We start from the raw sequence: 18,644 nt of genomic DNA on the forward strand, positions 1-18,644 counted from the left end.
AAATGTTTCCCACCACAACTGTCCCTAAATGTGCTGTTTCTAAAAGTAAAAACTGTTGAATATGCAGCTCCACACACTTCAGAAACGTGTACGGTGGAACCCGGGGGAGGGGGCAATCCATTTATAAATACCTTTTTATATTAGCTCCAATTTAAACAACTTAGCAAACACAACAGTGATGTAGTACTTTACAGTTACTGTGGGTTACAGTACTTGGGCTCTTCACCAGAAAAGTCTCCACACGTGTCTAGAAAAGAGACCCTAACAATCAAGTGAACTCTCTAATGTGATTCTATTTTAAAATCACAACACATAAACAAATCTTGTTCTCAGTCTGCTCTGAGAAATTCTAATTTTACACACAGTTTCTTGGTAGTGACAGATGTTATTCTTAGTCAAATTCACAGAGGCCTGGGGACCACTCGTCTCTAATCATTAGCAAGAGAATCTACTCTCCTGGGAAGAGACATGGCAATGTAAACCAAAACTGTTAAAGTTTTAAAAAAAGCTATTCCATAGCTTACAGGGTCAATAAAATAAAGAAAGCTGGATTATTACAACATGTAAGATGAGAAATCTTGGATTTTTATATTACAAAGGTACTAAAAGTAATTTAAGCCTTGATTCAATCAGTTGTCAGTTTTGCAGTCAAATTTTAGAAGTGCTGGGCCATGTCATCAAAATTCTAGTGGTCTATTTCAGCTGTAAAATAGACTACAGATACGAGAATATAAGAAGTTAGGCTGATTAAAATGACTTCACTGAATGATGGGCAGCATTCACACCTTCCATATGCTACAACAAAATAATTCAACAAATAAAAAATCAACCTAGATGTGTGAAGACAGCTTGCATTCCCTCCCCCTCACTCCATCAAGAACCTTTGAATTTAAAAGCGATAGGGGATCTCTCTGTGTGTATGCCTAGCATGATGGTAAGCTTCCAAATTGCAGGTTGCAGAATTTACATACCTAACAAACTGAAATATTCACAGACCCCGCATGGGCTCTGCCAACCTACACTGACCATTGTATTGTCCTTGACAGAAAGGGGTACAGGACGAGTGCCCATTTTAACTAAAAATTAAATTAAAGACAGCCTTCCTGATATATATATATATATATATACTTTTGGTGTGTTCCTACCATTTTTTTGGTTGGTCTTTGGTCCTTGCTCTTCAATTTTGCTTCATGGTCCTTCCCTTCATTGTGATTTTCTCTCTTGACTTGGTTCCTTAGCAAAAAAATGTTATTTCTTACTTCCTGGATCACCTCTGACTGCTTTTAAGGGTTAGCCCTTTTTTTGGTTACTTGCAGACAGCTTTCCAGAGTCTGTTGGATTATTCTTTACTCAGGTGAAGATTTTTTCCTCAAAGCAGCAGTGGGAAACCTGTGCACCCCAAATGTTGTTGAATTACCACTCTTTATAATCCACCACCATCAGCCAAGCTGGCAGGAGCTGATGGGAATTTAAGCAATATTTGGAGGGGCATATGTTCCCAGCCCTGCCTTAAAGTCTGATGTATGTTACTGCAGTGGATTTCAAGCATTAAATGTTTTTGCTATTGTATTTTCTTTTTCAAAGACATCGGTCCCCATATAACTGATACAGTTATTTCCTAATCATTGGATCATTCATCATTCTTATTGGCAATAATGCTTGGACAATCTTCTGATATAATCCACTCATACATTTCTCACACTCAATGTCTCATACAAATGAAGACAGCACAGCATTGACACACTGCCCAGGGGACCCCTTATTCAGGCACAGATTACAGTCAAACCTCAAATTCACCAAAGCCCTTGATTGTAGTATGTGCCTTGAAGACTATGCTATGAAAGTCCTTAATGCCATTGAAAACCTAAGAAGCTTCCTCTTGTATCAGACTAGAAGGCCTATCTGGCCCAACATTCTACTCCTACAGTGGTTAACTAGTTTGCCTATGAGAAGCCCACAAGCAGTCCCATGCTAATGTACTCTAGCAATTAGTATTGAAAGCTATATTGTATCTGAAACTGAAAATGCTATGTAGTCATCATCAGTAGAAATCTCTCATAGCCTTCACTGACAGTTTTCATGATCTTCCATGGTTATATTTGCTGCTGTTAAATTATCGTCTGGATTGGGCAGGATTTGTTTTACAACATCTGGGAAAGGCACTAGTTTACTGTCAACACAAAGAAGGATGCATTAAAGTTACTGACTATACCAATTAGAAGCTGAGATAAAAAAGCTGTAACTAATCCTGATTTTTCTGGTGGTGGATTGTTTCATTACAGCCACATTTGGAGACAATTATTTGCTTAGACGAAACATAGAGATTAGTTTCAAATGCACAGTACAAAGAGATACTTGCAATCTTAGTTACTTACCTTACAGGGGCTTCTGTTTTTCATATCCAGCATGAGTTCTTCTTGCACAGAATATTTGTCATCTGCAGACATTAAGCGAACACAACCTTGCAATCAGAGAGTTCCTTAAGCAATACATTTGGGCAAGATGATAAATGCTAGAAATGAAGAAACTTTGTGAAAATTGTCACTACCCTCTTTGCCTGAGAAATTAGCTGTTTGCTTTCTTCTAGCTCAGGCAATAACAACCTGGCAACCATAACGCATCAGAACACATCCAAGCAATCCAATCTGATTATACCTAGCAACAGTTTCACTTACCTTCCTACTCAACAATACATACTTAAGTCATCAACAGTGATGTTCCTAGGGCTGCTGCATACAATGACATTCTAAGAAAATCTGCAACTCAGAGTGTTCTGTTCCTGATACACCAGGATAAAACGCCTAGCAGTTGCTCCCAAGCCCTTTGGCAATCGGTTGGGCTGACGTGATGCACAAGCGACAGCATACTTACAATGAAGGTACACCAAGGACAAGGTAGTTTGACTAGGTGGGGGAAAGGATACATGAAATTTGGAGATAATCTTAACTGAATGCTTCTAGGGTTAAAAGTGAAAGTGGGGCAAAGAGATAATAATGCTCACAGAATAGGGACAGATGGTGAATGCCAACAACAAGCAACAGGAATCTGTATTTCCTCCAGCTGAATTGAACTGTAGATCAAAAGCAAATGAAGACAAGGACAGAATGATGGAGAAGGGAATTAGAGAGACAACAGGGAATCCAGAAGAGCTCTGTATGACACATCTAGCCAATTATATTTCAGCCAGTCTCTGAGCCTGCCTAATATCTTCCAAGTTGTTCCTTTCCTGTCTGTTTCGTCTATGCAGGATGCACTGCATTCTACTAAATGCAAGCCAGTGTCATAAGAACTGAAAAGCCCTAAGGATGCCCAGAGGTCTCTTCCCTAGACAGGACAGTTTAAAAGATCACTGCCAGTGATGGTCAGAGTTTCCTAGCCATCTCCTATCACTAACATTTTCTGGAAAATTTGAGCAACTGTGTCATGTCATGATAAACATCCCAGAAGAAAGTAAAAACAAAAAATCGTATCCCACTACACAGGTTTACTAGCCATATGACACCAAGTCTTACCTTTCTCTAAGAAAAGCATCCTCCTACCATTCCCTTTCTCGGTAGTTTGTTGATTGATGAGCCATTGCTGAACCACTGAAAAACAGCAGGATTGTATATTTTCCGTGCCAACAAGTGTTGCACTTCCATTGTCTTCACCGTTGGTTGGTTCTGCAGACTGAATAAATGTATAATTATGAACACTAAAGTTGTATTTTCATTGAACTGATGATGGGATTCAGGTGTGTTATTGTTATGGGAAGAAGATGTCCTGTAACAAAGGAAACATTTTCTTTCCTAAACTTCTACAATTTAAACCCAAATAGAGACCTATTGTTGCCGTTGATCTAATTTAACTCTGTGCAACCCATATGCATCTCAAGCCTGATTTTTGCAGGAATAATGCAGTGATCAATACTTTTGTATCGCTTTTGTATATGTAAAGATACGTATATTGCAGCCAAATCTGTGGGATTAAAAGCAGGCAGTACCTTGAACTGGAAGCTACTCCCAAAACTTGTTAACTGTTTTCTTTTTAGCTGGGCTGTTTTCCTCATCCGTAAAATTAATTTAAGGACTAAATTATTTATTTATTTATTTATTTATTTATTTATTTATTTATTTATTTATTTATTTATTTATTTATTTATTTATTTATTTATTTATTTATTTATTTATTTGATACCCCGTCCATCTGGTCTATATGACCACTCTAGGCGGCTTAAAACATAGCATAAGCATTAAAACCAAGAATACTACATAAAAACATCCAATAGGAAATTACAATACCAATACAAATAGAAGAGGAAATAAATAAAGAGAGTGAGAAAATAAAATCAGGTACTGACAAGAGGGAAGGCTTGAATGTACAACCATGTTTTCAATTGGCTTTTAAAAGTATTTCTCCTTACTAAACAATAACTCTTAAATATTATCAAGGCCATGCAAGTTGAATAATTTAGATTAGTTCTTTTGAAATTTCTTTTTAATTGTAGTGTGTTTACAAACCATTTTTATACACAAAACATTTTAAAGCAATGTTAATATTGCTGATTGTTTGTATATGTGGTATACTACCTTTGTGAAGCCTGACACAGGTTTTCCGATTTTCAGATGGTCTTCTGTATAGTCCTGGAACAAAAAGCTTCCTTCATCTTTAGAAAGCCACGGATAAAATGCTTGAATCATCTGTTGAACGTACAGATTTGTTATACTGCTCTCTGTTGTGCTTTCACAGATCTCCTTTAGGATATTAAAAACTGGTTCTTTCAGTCTTGAAGCAGTAATGTCATTTCCCTTTGTGGGTTCAGGACAAATATTATGTTCTGAAAACGCTATATGCGTGTCCCTTTTTTCATCCGACATGGTGTTTTTGTCTTTTGCCAAAGTCTTAGCAATTTCCAACATGGTTTCCAGTTTTCCGTCTGGATTCCATCTTTTTCCTGCTCCTAATAACTTTTTCTGAGATTGTACCAATACTTGGTCTTTTTCTTCAGTTTGTCCTAACATCTGTTTGTTGAAAGAGACCTTATCTACAGTTTGCAAAGTGGCTGAAGTGGTTCCAGGGTGCTCTTTCAAATAATTTCTGTTTGCCCTGTCAAAGCAGCAAGGAATACAATTCACCATATAGTCAGAGGAAGCTTGGATCTCTGTTTGAAGAATATTTTGCTCCACGTGTCGATTTGGTTCACTTGATTCATCAACCTCCATATTAAAGCTATAAGAGAAACACAAGTGAAAATTAAAACTAGTGACAAAAGATGTATTTCCTTTTGTTTATTGAAGAGAAATTTGTAAATGCCTTGGTTTTTTGTTTGTTTGTTTGGAACAACTGGAACAAACTATAGATATATGTTGTCTAGCACCTTGTTTTACAGAGTTGCTAACCAGCTATCTATGGGAAGCCAACAACAGGATGTAAACACAACAGCATCCTCCTGAACTTGCTATCCAGTGTCTCGTGACCAGAGGCATAACTGCACCTGATATAGTTTCCAATAATATATAGCCATTGATACCTTTTCAGGTCATATAAGTACATTTTGTAGTGTCATATTTCATACTTTATCAAAGCACTAAGTGTACTTTTCTTTGTCATGAATCTCCAGAGTGAACCCAGATTCTAATTTAAAGAGTAAAACTTCTCTCTAACCATTTTGTCCCCATCATGCATAACACTATATATTTCTGCCCTGCAGTGTCATTTTGGATCAGTATCTTTTGCAAGTTTAATCATTTTCAAAATATATTGATGATTTTTACAATGGGGCATGCTTATATCATTTTATTAGCTAGATCACTGGTTCTTAACCTTGGGTTACTCAGGAGTTTTGGACTGCAACTCCCAGAAGCCTTCACCACCAGCTGTCCTGACTGGGGTTTCTGGGAGTTGCAGTTCAAAAGAATCCGAGTAACAAAGGTTAAGAACCACTGAGCTAGATGATGGTTTTATCTGTTATTACTGGCCATGGAGCCAGCACGTGTTTGTAAAAAGTTTCCGTGGTAACATGGCCAGCGCAACTCGACACGGAACGCCGTTACCTTCCCACTGAGGTGGTACCTATTTATCTACTCGCATTTGCATGCTTTTGAACTGCTAGGTTGGCAGGAGCTGGGACAAGCGACGGGAGCTCACTCCATCACGTGGATTCGATCTTACGACTGCTGGTCTTCCGACCTTGCAGCATAGAGGCTTCTGTGGTTTAACCCGCAGTCCCACCATGTCTCCCTAAGCTAAAGAGCAGCAAATGTTAGCTTATTTTATCATGTGAAACCAAATATTCTAAATGACATGTTCTTCATGCATTACGCAGCAAATAGGAATGCCTTGCTTTAGTGCTGCCTTTGAGTGCATGACCTCCAGTGGGCGCATCCATCTCCTTTGTACAGAAGCACTTGCTCAGTCATTTGAGTGTGATGGATTGCTCATGCATCCATTCTAAGTTAGAACATGGAGCCAGATAGCATTATAGAGAGCAACATGATTCAAATTTATAGAGATTTTCCCCCTTATGCAGCAGAGGGGATTTAGAAGCTGTGTCTGTCATACAAAATGGCCTAGCCTGGAAAAGTTACTTTTTTCTCCTCAAACCACACAGACAGCATGGGCACACTAGGTGGAAGGTTCTGGGAGTTATGGCTCAAAGAAGCAAGATTTTCTTTTCTGCTCTGGCCTCAGTACCTCTATTTTATTCTTAGAAAAACAGAATCTAGATTAAAATGTGGCCTTTCCACATATTGGACCATGTACTCTATACAAGTTTGTTTCATCAGCTTGCCTCCTAGTTATATTTAGAACAAGGATTCTCTTTCCAGTTTTAAATATTGCTCAGTACTAGACAAAGTTGCAAGTTTCTAAGTACTAATCATAACACAGATAATGACACAATCCTACTAAAGAAACGAAAATGTATACATGAGATTAGATGTTCCCGGAAGGTAGGATTTATCTTTGTGCTATTGTTAGTGTCTTTTCCCCTTCCTATTTTTGTCAGTTACTGAAAGGTTAAGTTATTATTTTTTAAAAATCAAAGTATTCCAAAGATGTGCCTTGCAACCTTTAGAGCAATAATTAAAAAGGAACTTTAACAGTTATAAATAGATGACCTTTCTTCAAGGCTGAGGCCCTGGTCACACAAAGGAAATGTTGCCTAGTTCTTCTGATACTTTCCATACCTCTGTTGTACTGAATCGTTGTCACGTAGTTTATATTCTAGGACAGTGATGGCGAACATATGGCATGTGTGCTACAGCTGGCATGCAGAGACCTCTCCCTGGGCACGCAAGCAGAGTGCTACCCTCCCACCCCCACAGCTGAACCTCAAACTGCATGATTGTAAGTCACCTATCCCTGCTACCTTCCTTGGTTGTGGCACTTGTAAATCAGTTCTTTTAGAGATCAGAGATAAGACTGCTTTATTGTTTTCTGCCGTAGAACAGCCCAGGGCAGTCACTCTGGCTTGTGAATTACTACTTCCCCTAGAGGTGACTCCAAGCAGGAGAGAAATCTCCAATTAAGGCGGGAAGGAAGGTGCGAGAGAGGGACAGGTGGATTCATCAGCTTATTTAAATGTAATGAAAGGAAACAGGGGCATGCTGAACTGATGCAAATGATTGCTTAAAATTTAGCGAGGGAGGTCGTGTGTGAGAGAAACTGACTCCTTCATAAAACCATGAAAAAAGGAACCTTCCAATGTGTGTGTGAGAGAGAAAGAGAGACACAGAGAGACTTGACTCATAAAACCAGAATTTAAAAGGTATCAAAAGCTAATCACAATTAATGGATTGCATTGCATTCAAAAGTACCCAGTAAAGGATTTCCTTAAGATTGTATTATGGTACACACTTGATTTTTTTCTGGCCAGCCTTACAAATTGCTTTCTGTTTGACAGAGTGGGAGGTGGAAGTAATTTTAAGGCATTTTCCACATAGTTCTATTTTTAATCCAAAATATGGCCCTGCAATGTCTTTTTCTGGTAAGTAAAGAAATTAACAAATAACCCCTAAACATGTTTGTCTTAAAACAGCCTTTGATGAAAAGATTTTTCTGCCCTCTGCACCATTTGCACTTCGAAATAAATAATTTGGTTTTGTGTTGCCGTTTGGGCACTCAGGCTCAAAAAGGTACGCCATCACTGTTCTAGGACAAATGTCCCAAGAACTTTTAGCAGTATTGTATACACACACACACACACACACACACACACACACATGTATGTACATAGTGAAAGAAAGCTTAAAATAAAGTCAATTAATTATATTTGATTTGGAAAGTTATTTAACACCTCTAGAAGGCACCGAGGCATGGACAAACTGTAAAAGCAAGAAGTTACATAGCACTGTATATGTCGCAAAGAACATCTTCACAGCCAAAGTGAAGCAAAGTTCTTATCACAGGTGTTTTTTCTCCTTACCAAAAAAGTTTCAGTTTCGGTTTGATGGGATCAAAGTTTTCACAGAGCAGAATCAAGCTCTCCTGCATCAACAAATTCAGTTGACACTACTCCTCTCAGTTACCTGGCAATCAGCTGGTACCACTCTAGAATGAAAAGCCTATTTTTATCCCTATTATCTCTTTATGTGCAGCTAAAAATTGGCCTTTTCCCTGTAAATTATGATATAATCTTACAATCAAACCTAAGTATATGACATAACTATTTCTGGGAAAAGGATCAATTTGGAGAGCAAACAAAATGATAGCAAGTATGAAAAAAGACTGTGTTGCATGAGACCAATTTTGTTGAAAAAAGGAAAACAGACTTTTGTGTGGGAACTCAAGATAAGAAAGCCACTTAAGATGTTACTGCTACTTCAGTTACATACTCTGGAGATAACTAGAAGAGGACCGAGAGGGAAGGATGTGAAGTCATCTCTGAGACTATGCATCCGCTCCAAGGAGAAGACCAATCAGCTAGACAAGAGAAGACCCAGGTGGCATTACATATCTGTGTCCACCATGACTATCCCTGTAGGCATATTGTTAAACACAAAGCATTGTGGTGCTTCATTTCCACAAAAAATAAAGTACTAAAAGAATATATTCAGGCAGTGGTCTTTAGGGGAACATTTTTAGTTATCTGGAAAGGTTTTCCTTTCATGCTGAAAATAAGATTTGTTTACAATGTTTAAGGTTTCCCTTTGTTTAAGACACTGAATTGGTTTCTCCTCTTTTTCTGTCTGACACTCCTTTAGTTAATATAAGAATTTCTTATTTCAGTGTGGGCTTATTATGACCAGAGGACGGAGAGTCCCTACATGGAATCATTAATCTGGGCCTCGCTCAGTAACTCGTATGACATTACTCTTAGCTGCACAGCTACTTGGCCAACTATGACATCTTGCAGTGTCCCAAGCAACATCATCCTTGATATCCAGCCTGGCTTTGCATAGGGATTCCTATGTCTGTCTCCCACCTTCTAAAAAACTGTCTGTAAAGTGAAATCTGTTTGTCTGCTACCTCTTTGTCTGAATAGATTCTAGATTTATTCAGAACAGAACAAGGAACAAAACTTCAACAATCTAAAGTAAAGGATTATGACTGTAAAATATAAAATCAGAAGAACAGAACGTTTATACTTCATTTCAGATGGAGTCACAGTATCAGTTCCTTCACTTTATCATGTCATTCACAATCACATTGTCAAACATATTGTGGCTAGACAATGTGACCTCACAAATATGTGTTCAGATAGCACTACTGCTTGCAGCACTATATTTATTTATTACTTATTTTATTTATTTAATTTACAGTATACCCCACCCATCTAGACCGAAGTCTATTCTGGGTGGCTAACAACAAATATATAGTATGCTACAGTCCAATTCTAATCTCGTTTACTTAGAAGCAAGCCCTCTTGATGTCAGCAGAATTCATTGCGAAGTATCTTTTCAGAGTGTAGCCTTTCAAATCATATGAAACACAAATCATACCAAGCCAGTTTTGCCGAAAACTGTGGTAACTGTAGAAGTGTCTCTAAATTCTCTAAAACTTTGTTCCATGTCTTGATGAAAGGGCACAAGCTGTACAGTGCCTGCGTTACAACTGCTAATGAGTGATCCATTTTCTGTTTTAGCTCCTAGAAAGATCAAGAGATGAATGCATAACATAACAACATAAATATATAGAACAAAAGATGCTGTCAAGTCCCAGAGCCCCAATATTGTTTTCCTTTTAATTGTAAAAAAACTTGTGGATAAGCATACAACTACTTGCAGTCTTGGTTCACAGAATATAACATTCCCACAAAGACTTATACTATAAGACTAAAGCCTTAAGGAATACTTTACGTTCTGATTAGGTAACTGAATACTGCCCTCTTCTGACACAGCTAACATTTATGATTTTTTTTAACAAATATAACATTAATAATATTTGTTTTCCATTTTCTACAAAGAAAATACAAACCTTGTTAAAATAAATGCACACTTGTCCATTGTGCACTTCCCTTACAACAAAAAAGTAATGAGGAATCAATAAAATAAAAGTCTGAGCCTGGTAGGCAGCAGTATAAGGTGTATATGTGAACATTTTAACTGTTTTGAGAGCCTCCGTATATGAAATGTCCGTGAAAATATTCAATAATTCATATCTGGCCACAAATTGATTCCAGAGCAGAACTACATACCATTTCTTCCATCAAGGATTTTAACATGCTATCTTTCTGAGATTTTATTTCTTGTAAGAAGTTTTGAAAGGGTTCCCATGAATGTGGAAATGATGTTTCACAGACTGAAGGATTTCCTTCTTTGTGGGTCTTTGCATTCTGATGGCAAACAGAGAGAACAGTACTGATTAGAAAGAAATTTAAAAGTCAATATATGTAAATAGGCCAGAATCCATTGGGGGGTCCACTTGCACAATGAGAATGACATTGTCAGCGTCAGATTGCTACTGATTAAAAACTTCCTTCTTCAGTTTTGTCGGTTCACATGACTTCATTTCATTGTGTGCAAGTCATGTATACCCCAAAATAAAAAAAATATTTAATCAGCAGCATTCTGCCACTGAGACTGACATTGTTTCTGTTGCATAGCCAGAGCATAACATGTGTATACGTATACGTAGATGCCAAGTGTATGTGCATGTGTGTGTGTTTACAAATGAGGACATCTGGGAGACAAAGATCAATTTATTGTTCCAACAGATAATTAATATGATTTCACAAGAAATAATTGAAGAATTGAAGGTATTTTTGACCATTTATATATGCAACAACACTTTAGATCAAGAAAGCAAAAGAAAATTGACAAATATGAATACAATGCACCCTTCTCCAGCATTTTTTATTTTGAAAACTGGATGAAGGAAAAGTTGAAGATAAGTTAATATTATGGGATATAGATTATTCAAATAGGTACTTCTATTAGGATTTGGGAGACACCGAATGACGTGTGCTTCTTGTACAGATTCATACTGTTGCTACAAGAACTGCATGTCTTCTGTGAGATTTCGACATCAGTTTAAAATTTTCATCTTCAGGGGCCTATTCTGTTAAAAATAGAAATCTTAAACATACCTCTTCTAATGAATTAAGTTTTGTAGTGAGGAATTCAACACTTTTCTTCTGTTGTAAGGAGAAAGTAGATGCAAAAGCATTAGCAGAGAAGAAAATGAACCAAGGTACAATCCTTTATACGCTTTCTAGAGATAAACCTCAGTGAAGTCAGTGGAACTTACATGTATTATTATTGTTTATTACATTTGTACATCCTTTCCACTAAAAACTAGCTCTCAAGATATTTATAATCTTCATAAAAGAATAAAATCAAGTTTGAAAAATGGACAGTGGCTAAAATCCTACTGGCACAGCTCCACACAGACAAAGCTAATGATGTAATCAATTGAGCCTTTTATCTGAATAAAAGTTTTTAATTCTCCCACTCAGGTTTTGAGGCTTCCTATGGACCCTTTTCATCCTGGGGAAGCCTTACAGAAGATGGAATCTTTAATGTCTGAGAATGGCTGGCACTAGTTCCAATGGTCAGGCATTAAAGATTCCCTCCCCCTCTTGACCTGAGCTCCCCAATCTGGTGAATCATTGTTATGGTTGGTGAATATTTGTGAAAACATTCCTGTCTAATACTGCTGGTTTCCTGTCAATTTCCAAGAGACAAAGAAAGGGGTTTAAAAAGCTATACACAACGACTCCTGTGAAATGTGCTCCAGTCCCACAGGTTATGATTTGCTACAGGTTATAATTGCTTATTTTGATTTGCCTTATTGGCAACTCTGAATCCACCAGCTGTGTCTATGCACCCTCCCTATACAAGAAGCTTCTCCTGTAGCCCTCAGCAGCTAGTTTGGTAATTCTACAATCATTATGATGGGCATTGATGAAGGTCATTTGGGCTCAAAGTAAGTAATTTTTTAAAGATACCCAGGGATTACACAGGAAGTTAGAGGGAGGGTCCCTTATTTACCCAGGGCCCTGAGAGTCTAGCCTGCCATCTGCTTTCTTGGGCATCTACTGATGTATCAGTTGCTGAAGAGTGCCCATTTCATATACTATATTTCCAGATTGTTTTTTTTGAAAACTTTTTCCAACAAAATTTAAGTGCAAGCCAACATCTGTTGGTGAGTTCATGGGAGAAGAAGATATGAAACCGAATGTAATGACCAAAATGTGTGTCATTCTACATGTTATATATGGCAACATATAGAGATAGCCCACACTGCCGCATTCCCATGGGGGAGCGACCTAGACCTTGAGGGTGGGCTCACGTGGAATGGAGAGGGCACCATGGCATGCTGTGGAGACAACTTTGCCAAGCAGCTGCCTTTGGACGACACCCGCCAGACGTGTTGGTGATACACCTGGGTGGCAATGATTTGGCACAGTACCTGAGGAGGTCCCAGGTAAACAATGTGATCCAGGACCTCACTTGGCTGAGAGGTACTTACCCGGAAATGCGGATCATATGGTCAACAGTCATCCTTTGCCTGTTTTGGAAAGGGGCGAGGCAGTTTTGGTCTGTGAACACTGCCCAACGGAGTCTTAACAGGGAAGTTTGCAGAGCGGTTTGTGGTGGCCTGGAAGCAGTGGTCGGACACCAAGGGATATGGCTCAATAAGCCAGAATTATTTAGGCCAGATGGCGTTCATCTAGAACGTGGTTTGGATGTCTTTCTGGAGGACATCAAGGGGGGGGGGGGCTGCTCTTGGAGCTGGAGCAGCTTGATGGGGAGCAAGGGACATAGACCGGCTAGTCCCAATGCTGTGGCGCGTAGTGCGGATTGGGCAGGTATTGGAACTGGGATTTGATGGTAATGACAGGAAATTGTAGCTCATCTGAATTCCCAGGACTGCGGATCTGGCAATTATGATGCTTGGAGGGAAAGATGCGCTGGGACCCACAGTTGGCACAGAGAGAGGGGCAAGGAGCCCGTGGCAAAATGGGGACCGGTAGTTATCCCACGGTAATTAAGAAGGGGATAACTGAGGCCTGGGTTCAGCCTCTTTGCCGTTCGATGGTCAATCGAGAACCCAAGATGGAAACCTCAATCCACACTACAGCAGGACCCCCCTTTTGCTGAAGGACTGGCAATATTCATGAGAACTGAATAGAATTTAATAAAGTGTGGCCTGTGTTTAACCCATACACTTGGTCTCACGTGGTTATTCCGGGGTAAGGGGACAATGAACGAAATGTGTGTCATTCTACATTTTATGTATGGCAACATATATAGATAGCCCACCAATTGTATGTTTAGTTGGGTTAGAGGCATTAAGTTCTTAAGGGACTAAGTACCTGTACACTACTGTATATATGTTGGCAAAATGTATACTGTATTATCTCTCATTCTCTCTCTCTGTATTTATATATATATATAATACTCTGCAGAAGCACGTTACGTTACTTGAAGACAATAATATCATCTTTTAATTATGTTAACCACCATTGTATACTCATTGTTTTCAACATTAAATATTGTCTTTCGTTGTTGTAAGGTGCCTTGTGTCCTTTTCAAGGAGAAAGGTGTATGTGGGGGGAATATTTTAAACAAACAAAGTGGACATGGTAGCTGATGAAAAGCTTGTATTCAGAGTTGGATTTTGGGAGTAATAAACTGAAATATTTTAAATGAACAAGGTGGACATGATAGCTGATGAAAAGCTTGCATTCAGAACTGGATTTTGGGAGTAATAAACTGAAACCAATGGGCAGTCAAATTTTAACTGTAATAAATTCATACTCTGTCTCAAAATAAGATTCTCAGGGAAGGAAGGATCTTAAATACCAGTCTTGTGATGCATTCACAAATCATATGATTTTCTTCATTCAAGTTTGCCATTCCATTTCTGGTGTCTTCAAGTTCTTTATATATGTATTTGAACTTTCCTAGAGGTTTTTGCATGCTGGAACAAAAATAGAAACACTTCAGCAGATAATTTAAAAAGCTCTTAAGCAACAGCAAAAGCTACATATGATCAAAGATATAAGGACAAGACAAACAAAAAAACTACAGGTTATATAATATCAACACTGCAACCCTATGTACAATAACCTGGAAGTCACAATAAATTCAGTAGGATAAACCTATTTATTTCAGAACACTAGTGTAGCACTTTTCTTTTTAAAAACCAGTTTTCAATAAAAATAAATACAATAATACCAGCACCCAAATACTGTACTGTATAATAAACCATTCTGAAATCTGAACATGTGCCTTTAAATGATCCAGTTAATGAGTTGGATATTTTAAATGACTTTTATATAACAAATATGGGCCAATCAAACAATGCTTCCAGATATTGTATAGGAAAATCAAGAAAATGTTCACAGAAAGTAGAGAGAAAAAATAGGAATTATACCTTGCTAGCCTGTCTCGCAGCTCTGCAACATCATCTCTCAGTTGTAAACAGGTTTCCTCAGATTCTCCCACTACTCTCTGCATTTTCAATAACTGCTTAGTCATTTTCTGATTCATGTATTTTAAATCTTCAATGCTGCTGCTTAAGTCACATGCCCTTAATGAAACAGAATGGCACTTCTCACTATTAGGTATCTTTCTCTCAATTTAAAGCATTTAAAAGACTTACAAACATTAATCCAGTGTACTAATGTAAATTCAAGAGTCCCAATCCATCTCTATATATGTCCAAGCTCTTTTAGAGAAGCAATTAAATATGTTGATGATTGCTTTCCCGTCCTTGCATGAAATACTTCTAAATCATTTTACATCCATTTAAATGATTTTTGTTTAAAAGCAAATAAGACAATATTAACCAACAGCTTGGTGCAACACACTTAGTTCAACACAAACAGCTAAAGAATCTTTTGTGTTCAAAAATATAGCTTGCCTACACACATTTCTGAATCTTCGGCTCTTCCTTCAAATATTTCAACACCTTCATCAGATATGGAAGAGATCATATCTGCACACAAAAAAAGAGGAAAAACTTTTCAAATTAGACTTTGTATGCAAAATACAATGAATCAGTTTGAAAGTATTGGCAGAGCTTAGAAAATCTGCTTGTTGAACCAAAACGTCCAGAACCATCCAGCTAGCAAGATAGAAACTGCAATCCAGAAAGAAACTTTCCATGATCCAGTTGCTCAAAACTAATTTTTTTAAAAAAATATGCAACACAAGCATCCTGAAATAGATGCATAAAGCAAGTATAATTTTTTTAAATGTCAGCAAAACTGATAGGTACATTTAAGACAGTTAATACTAAATATACCTGAGTTTCATTGGACGGAATTCTTTTGGTATTTGTATACGTTTTTTATATCTTGCTGTGGCTAACTGAGTGGGGGGGGATTATTCCAGAGGCGAGGGGCCACTGCTGAGAATGCCTACTTTCTTGTTCTTTCTCTTTGGGCCTCCCTCGGTGTTCCTCTTCAAGCCTCCCTCCCTATACGTTCTGTGTTCTATCCACTACAACAATATCTCTGGATAATGGTCTTCACACTGGTTACAGGTATATGTTATCAATAAGGTGATTTGATTACATCTCTCCTAGGGTGATCCACAAGTCCAATTCTAAATCAGCAAGACCTGCCTCAATAATAAGGAGAAGAGTAGAGAATTGGCAAGATCTGCATCATGAAGTACGACCACATCTGTAATACCAGAGGGGTGGATGGGAGGAATTATGACTGCTTCTTACAATCAGACACATTTGTAGTGGCTTATGCATAACTGGAAAATAAATTATTGTCTCTTGCAATACTCACCAACATTGCACTGAAATTTTTGGTTAGTGGTACTTCCATGCTTTTCAGGTTCAGTTTCTGAAATACTAGATTAAAAGAATAATAAATCTTTTATCAAGTAAAGATAGTTATGAAAGTAAAAAGTAAAACTGATTTCATAGTGTTCCAAGCACTTGTACATTTTTTAAAATTTGAAACACAACAGAAACACAAACACCAGACGCAGAAAACACATCTACAGAATGGGGGAGTTAAGGCTACTTCAGATGGGCATTCATCCAGCACTTTGGTCCACCATAGAGATGGGTTGGTTTGTTCATTCTTCTGTCAAATGTATGACAATGGCTGGAGTGAACTAAATCATCCCCAAAGTGGTCCTACCTGCACCTTTCTGAGACCTTGTCAGGGGCTTCTACGTTTCTGGTCTAGGTAGGATTCCTCTGTTTTGTTCTGTTTCCAGCATACGTGATCACTGGGAATGGACCCAAAGTGTGTTTTCCGAGCTGTCAAAGCTCTTTCCAGTTAGAATTTCCAATATTGTGAAGTGGTTTAAAAAGTGATCCATTCCTATTGGTAAACTGAACACTTCCTCTGCTCCTCAGCAGAAGGTCAGGGAAAGTTAAAAAAAAGACTGGTAGACTATCACTGAGGTCCTGATGGGAGTTGCACACACTCCCCACTCCAATACAAGTAGTACCTGTAGATTATCATCTTACAACCCTTCCAACATTTGCAATGCACAAATTTGCCTTGATTAGAGCCAGTAAGATTATAGGACAGACAAAAGTGAATGTTATTTACCCATCTTGATAGCATATGGTAATCCACTTTTTCATAGTAGCATGAAAGGTTTTTCTGTCAACAAGAACATTTTGCCTTGCAGGATCCAGCATATTATATAGCAAGAGAAGTTTACTGTTTTCATGGTTATGTCCAGTCACATCCTCCAAATACTTGATAAAAACAGATGCAGGTACTGCTTCTGTAAGAAAATTAAAGAGGTGGGAGAAGAAGCAGGAGCAAGATGGAGTAAACAGATTTTAATTTTGGAAGTTCAACAGGAGTCCACATGTTCAAACTTTCATTGCTAATGTGCCTCTATTCACCTAACTGTCTGAAGGGTAAAGTTATAAATTAGTATCAACCTACCTCTTTCTTTGGTGTTGCAAACTTCAAAAGTAACATTGATTAAGTCATCTTCTGAGCAATCAGCACAAAGTGACATGTTGTTAGCTATAAATTCATCAACTGTAGAACTGCCATGTTCTAAAACAAATGTTGAGGCAAAAGTTAGCACATCCTGCAGGATGAATTCTTCTGTAAGAATCTGTAACGTTTACAAGAAATCAAAGTCCAGAATCCATTTCCCCACCAGCCATACTTCTGAAAAAGGTATGAATTTACAACTGTATCAAAGCCAATGGTTGTGCAATCTGTCAAACCCAGAAAGGAACAGAACTTAAAACCCAGGGCTGATTAGTCCCCTTAATACTTACACTTAACCTTACAGGGCTTAAAGCTTAACACATTACAGTACAATAGTAGTTTGTCAAAAGAGGTTGTGTAATATTAACTGCCTCTGCTGATGTGTTGAAATTCTACCTCATGTTTTAAGACCTGAAGCCGAGGCAAGTCTGCACATATTGGCATATTTATAGCTGAGGCCCCAGTGTTTACATACCAAAATCAGTTTCCAATCTGAAAATGAAGTCTTTGTCCCTGGAGGAGAAAAAGGCAGTAACTTGTAAATATGCTATTTCCTCACAAGGTTGTTCCTTCTTAAGACTAAAAATATTTTCTCTTCCACTATACATTAAATGCAGAACTGTAATTTCACACTAGTGGGGATATGGAAGGATTTGGGGATGTTCATCATCGTCATCTTAGAACTGCAGAGTTGGAAGGGACCCTATGGATCACTGAGTCCAACCCTTGTCAAGTGGGGACTTGAACTCCCAGCTTGTAGCTAAACCACTGAGCTATCTAAACCATTTGCACAATTGCTGTGCGTGGGTAGGGGAAGGAGAAAGTCCCGTTTACATAAATGACCATTAGAAAGGAAGAAGCAAAAGCAAAAAGAAAAAAAACCCCAAAACAATAATAAAAAGTAACCAAAAACAAAAGAAAAAACTTCAAAATTTTTTTAATCATCCTTTTTAAAAATAAATTTCATTCTGCATTAAATGGTTATTAAGATGTGATGCCCTTTCATGGATTGTTGCCTTGTCGTGGCGAAGGGGCTTGAGTAATTCAGAGAAGCTATGGGCTATGCCGTGCAGGCCACTCAAGACGGACAGGTCATAGTGGAGAGTTCTGACTAAACGCGATCCACCTGGAGGAGGAACTGGCAATGCCACTCCAGTATCTTTGCCAAGAACGCCCCATGATCAGAAACAAAAGGCTAAAAGATATGAAGCTGGAAGATGGGCCCCTCAGGTCAAAAGGCGTCCAACATGGTACTGAGGAAGAGCGGAGGACAAGTACAAGTAACTCC

The 18,644-nt window shown here is 38.1% G+C and overlaps 1 protein-coding gene across 1 annotated transcript in view; it reads right to left on the bottom strand.

Annotated features, from left to right (window-relative positions):
• Window positions 1-18,237, bottom strand: part of IRAG1 (inositol 1,4,5-triphosphate receptor associated 1) — a 114,919-nt gene extending 96,682 nt beyond the window's left edge. The window contains exons 1-12 of the mRNA XM_020789930.3: window positions 17,300-18,237; window positions 16,952-17,132; window positions 16,172-16,236; window positions 15,300-15,366; window positions 14,803-14,958; window positions 14,229-14,346; window positions 11,507-11,554; window positions 10,616-10,753; window positions 9,921-10,066; window positions 4,569-5,208; window positions 3,513-3,669; window positions 2,376-2,437 (exon numbers count right to left, since the gene is read on the bottom strand). Of these exons, the coding sequence (XP_020645589.3) occupies window positions 2,376-2,437; window positions 3,513-3,669; window positions 4,569-5,208; window positions 9,921-10,066; window positions 10,616-10,753; window positions 11,507-11,554; window positions 14,229-14,346; window positions 14,803-14,958; window positions 15,300-15,366; window positions 16,172-16,236; window positions 16,952-17,132; window positions 17,300-17,375 (1,854 nt within the window). The 5' untranslated portion in view covers window positions 17,376-18,237. The remainder of the gene's footprint in view (window positions 1-2,375; window positions 2,438-3,512; window positions 3,670-4,568; window positions 5,209-9,920; window positions 10,067-10,615; window positions 10,754-11,506; window positions 11,555-14,228; window positions 14,347-14,802; window positions 14,959-15,299; window positions 15,367-16,171; window positions 16,237-16,951; window positions 17,133-17,299) is intronic.
• Between the last annotated feature and the right edge of the window lie 407 nt (window positions 18,238-18,644).

This window comes from Pogona vitticeps, chromosome 1 (genome assembly GCF_051106095.1).
Source record: "Pogona vitticeps strain Pit_001003342236 chromosome 1, PviZW2.1, whole genome shotgun sequence".
NCBI classification, from domain to species: domain Eukaryota; kingdom Metazoa; phylum Chordata; class Lepidosauria; order Squamata; family Agamidae; genus Pogona; species Pogona vitticeps.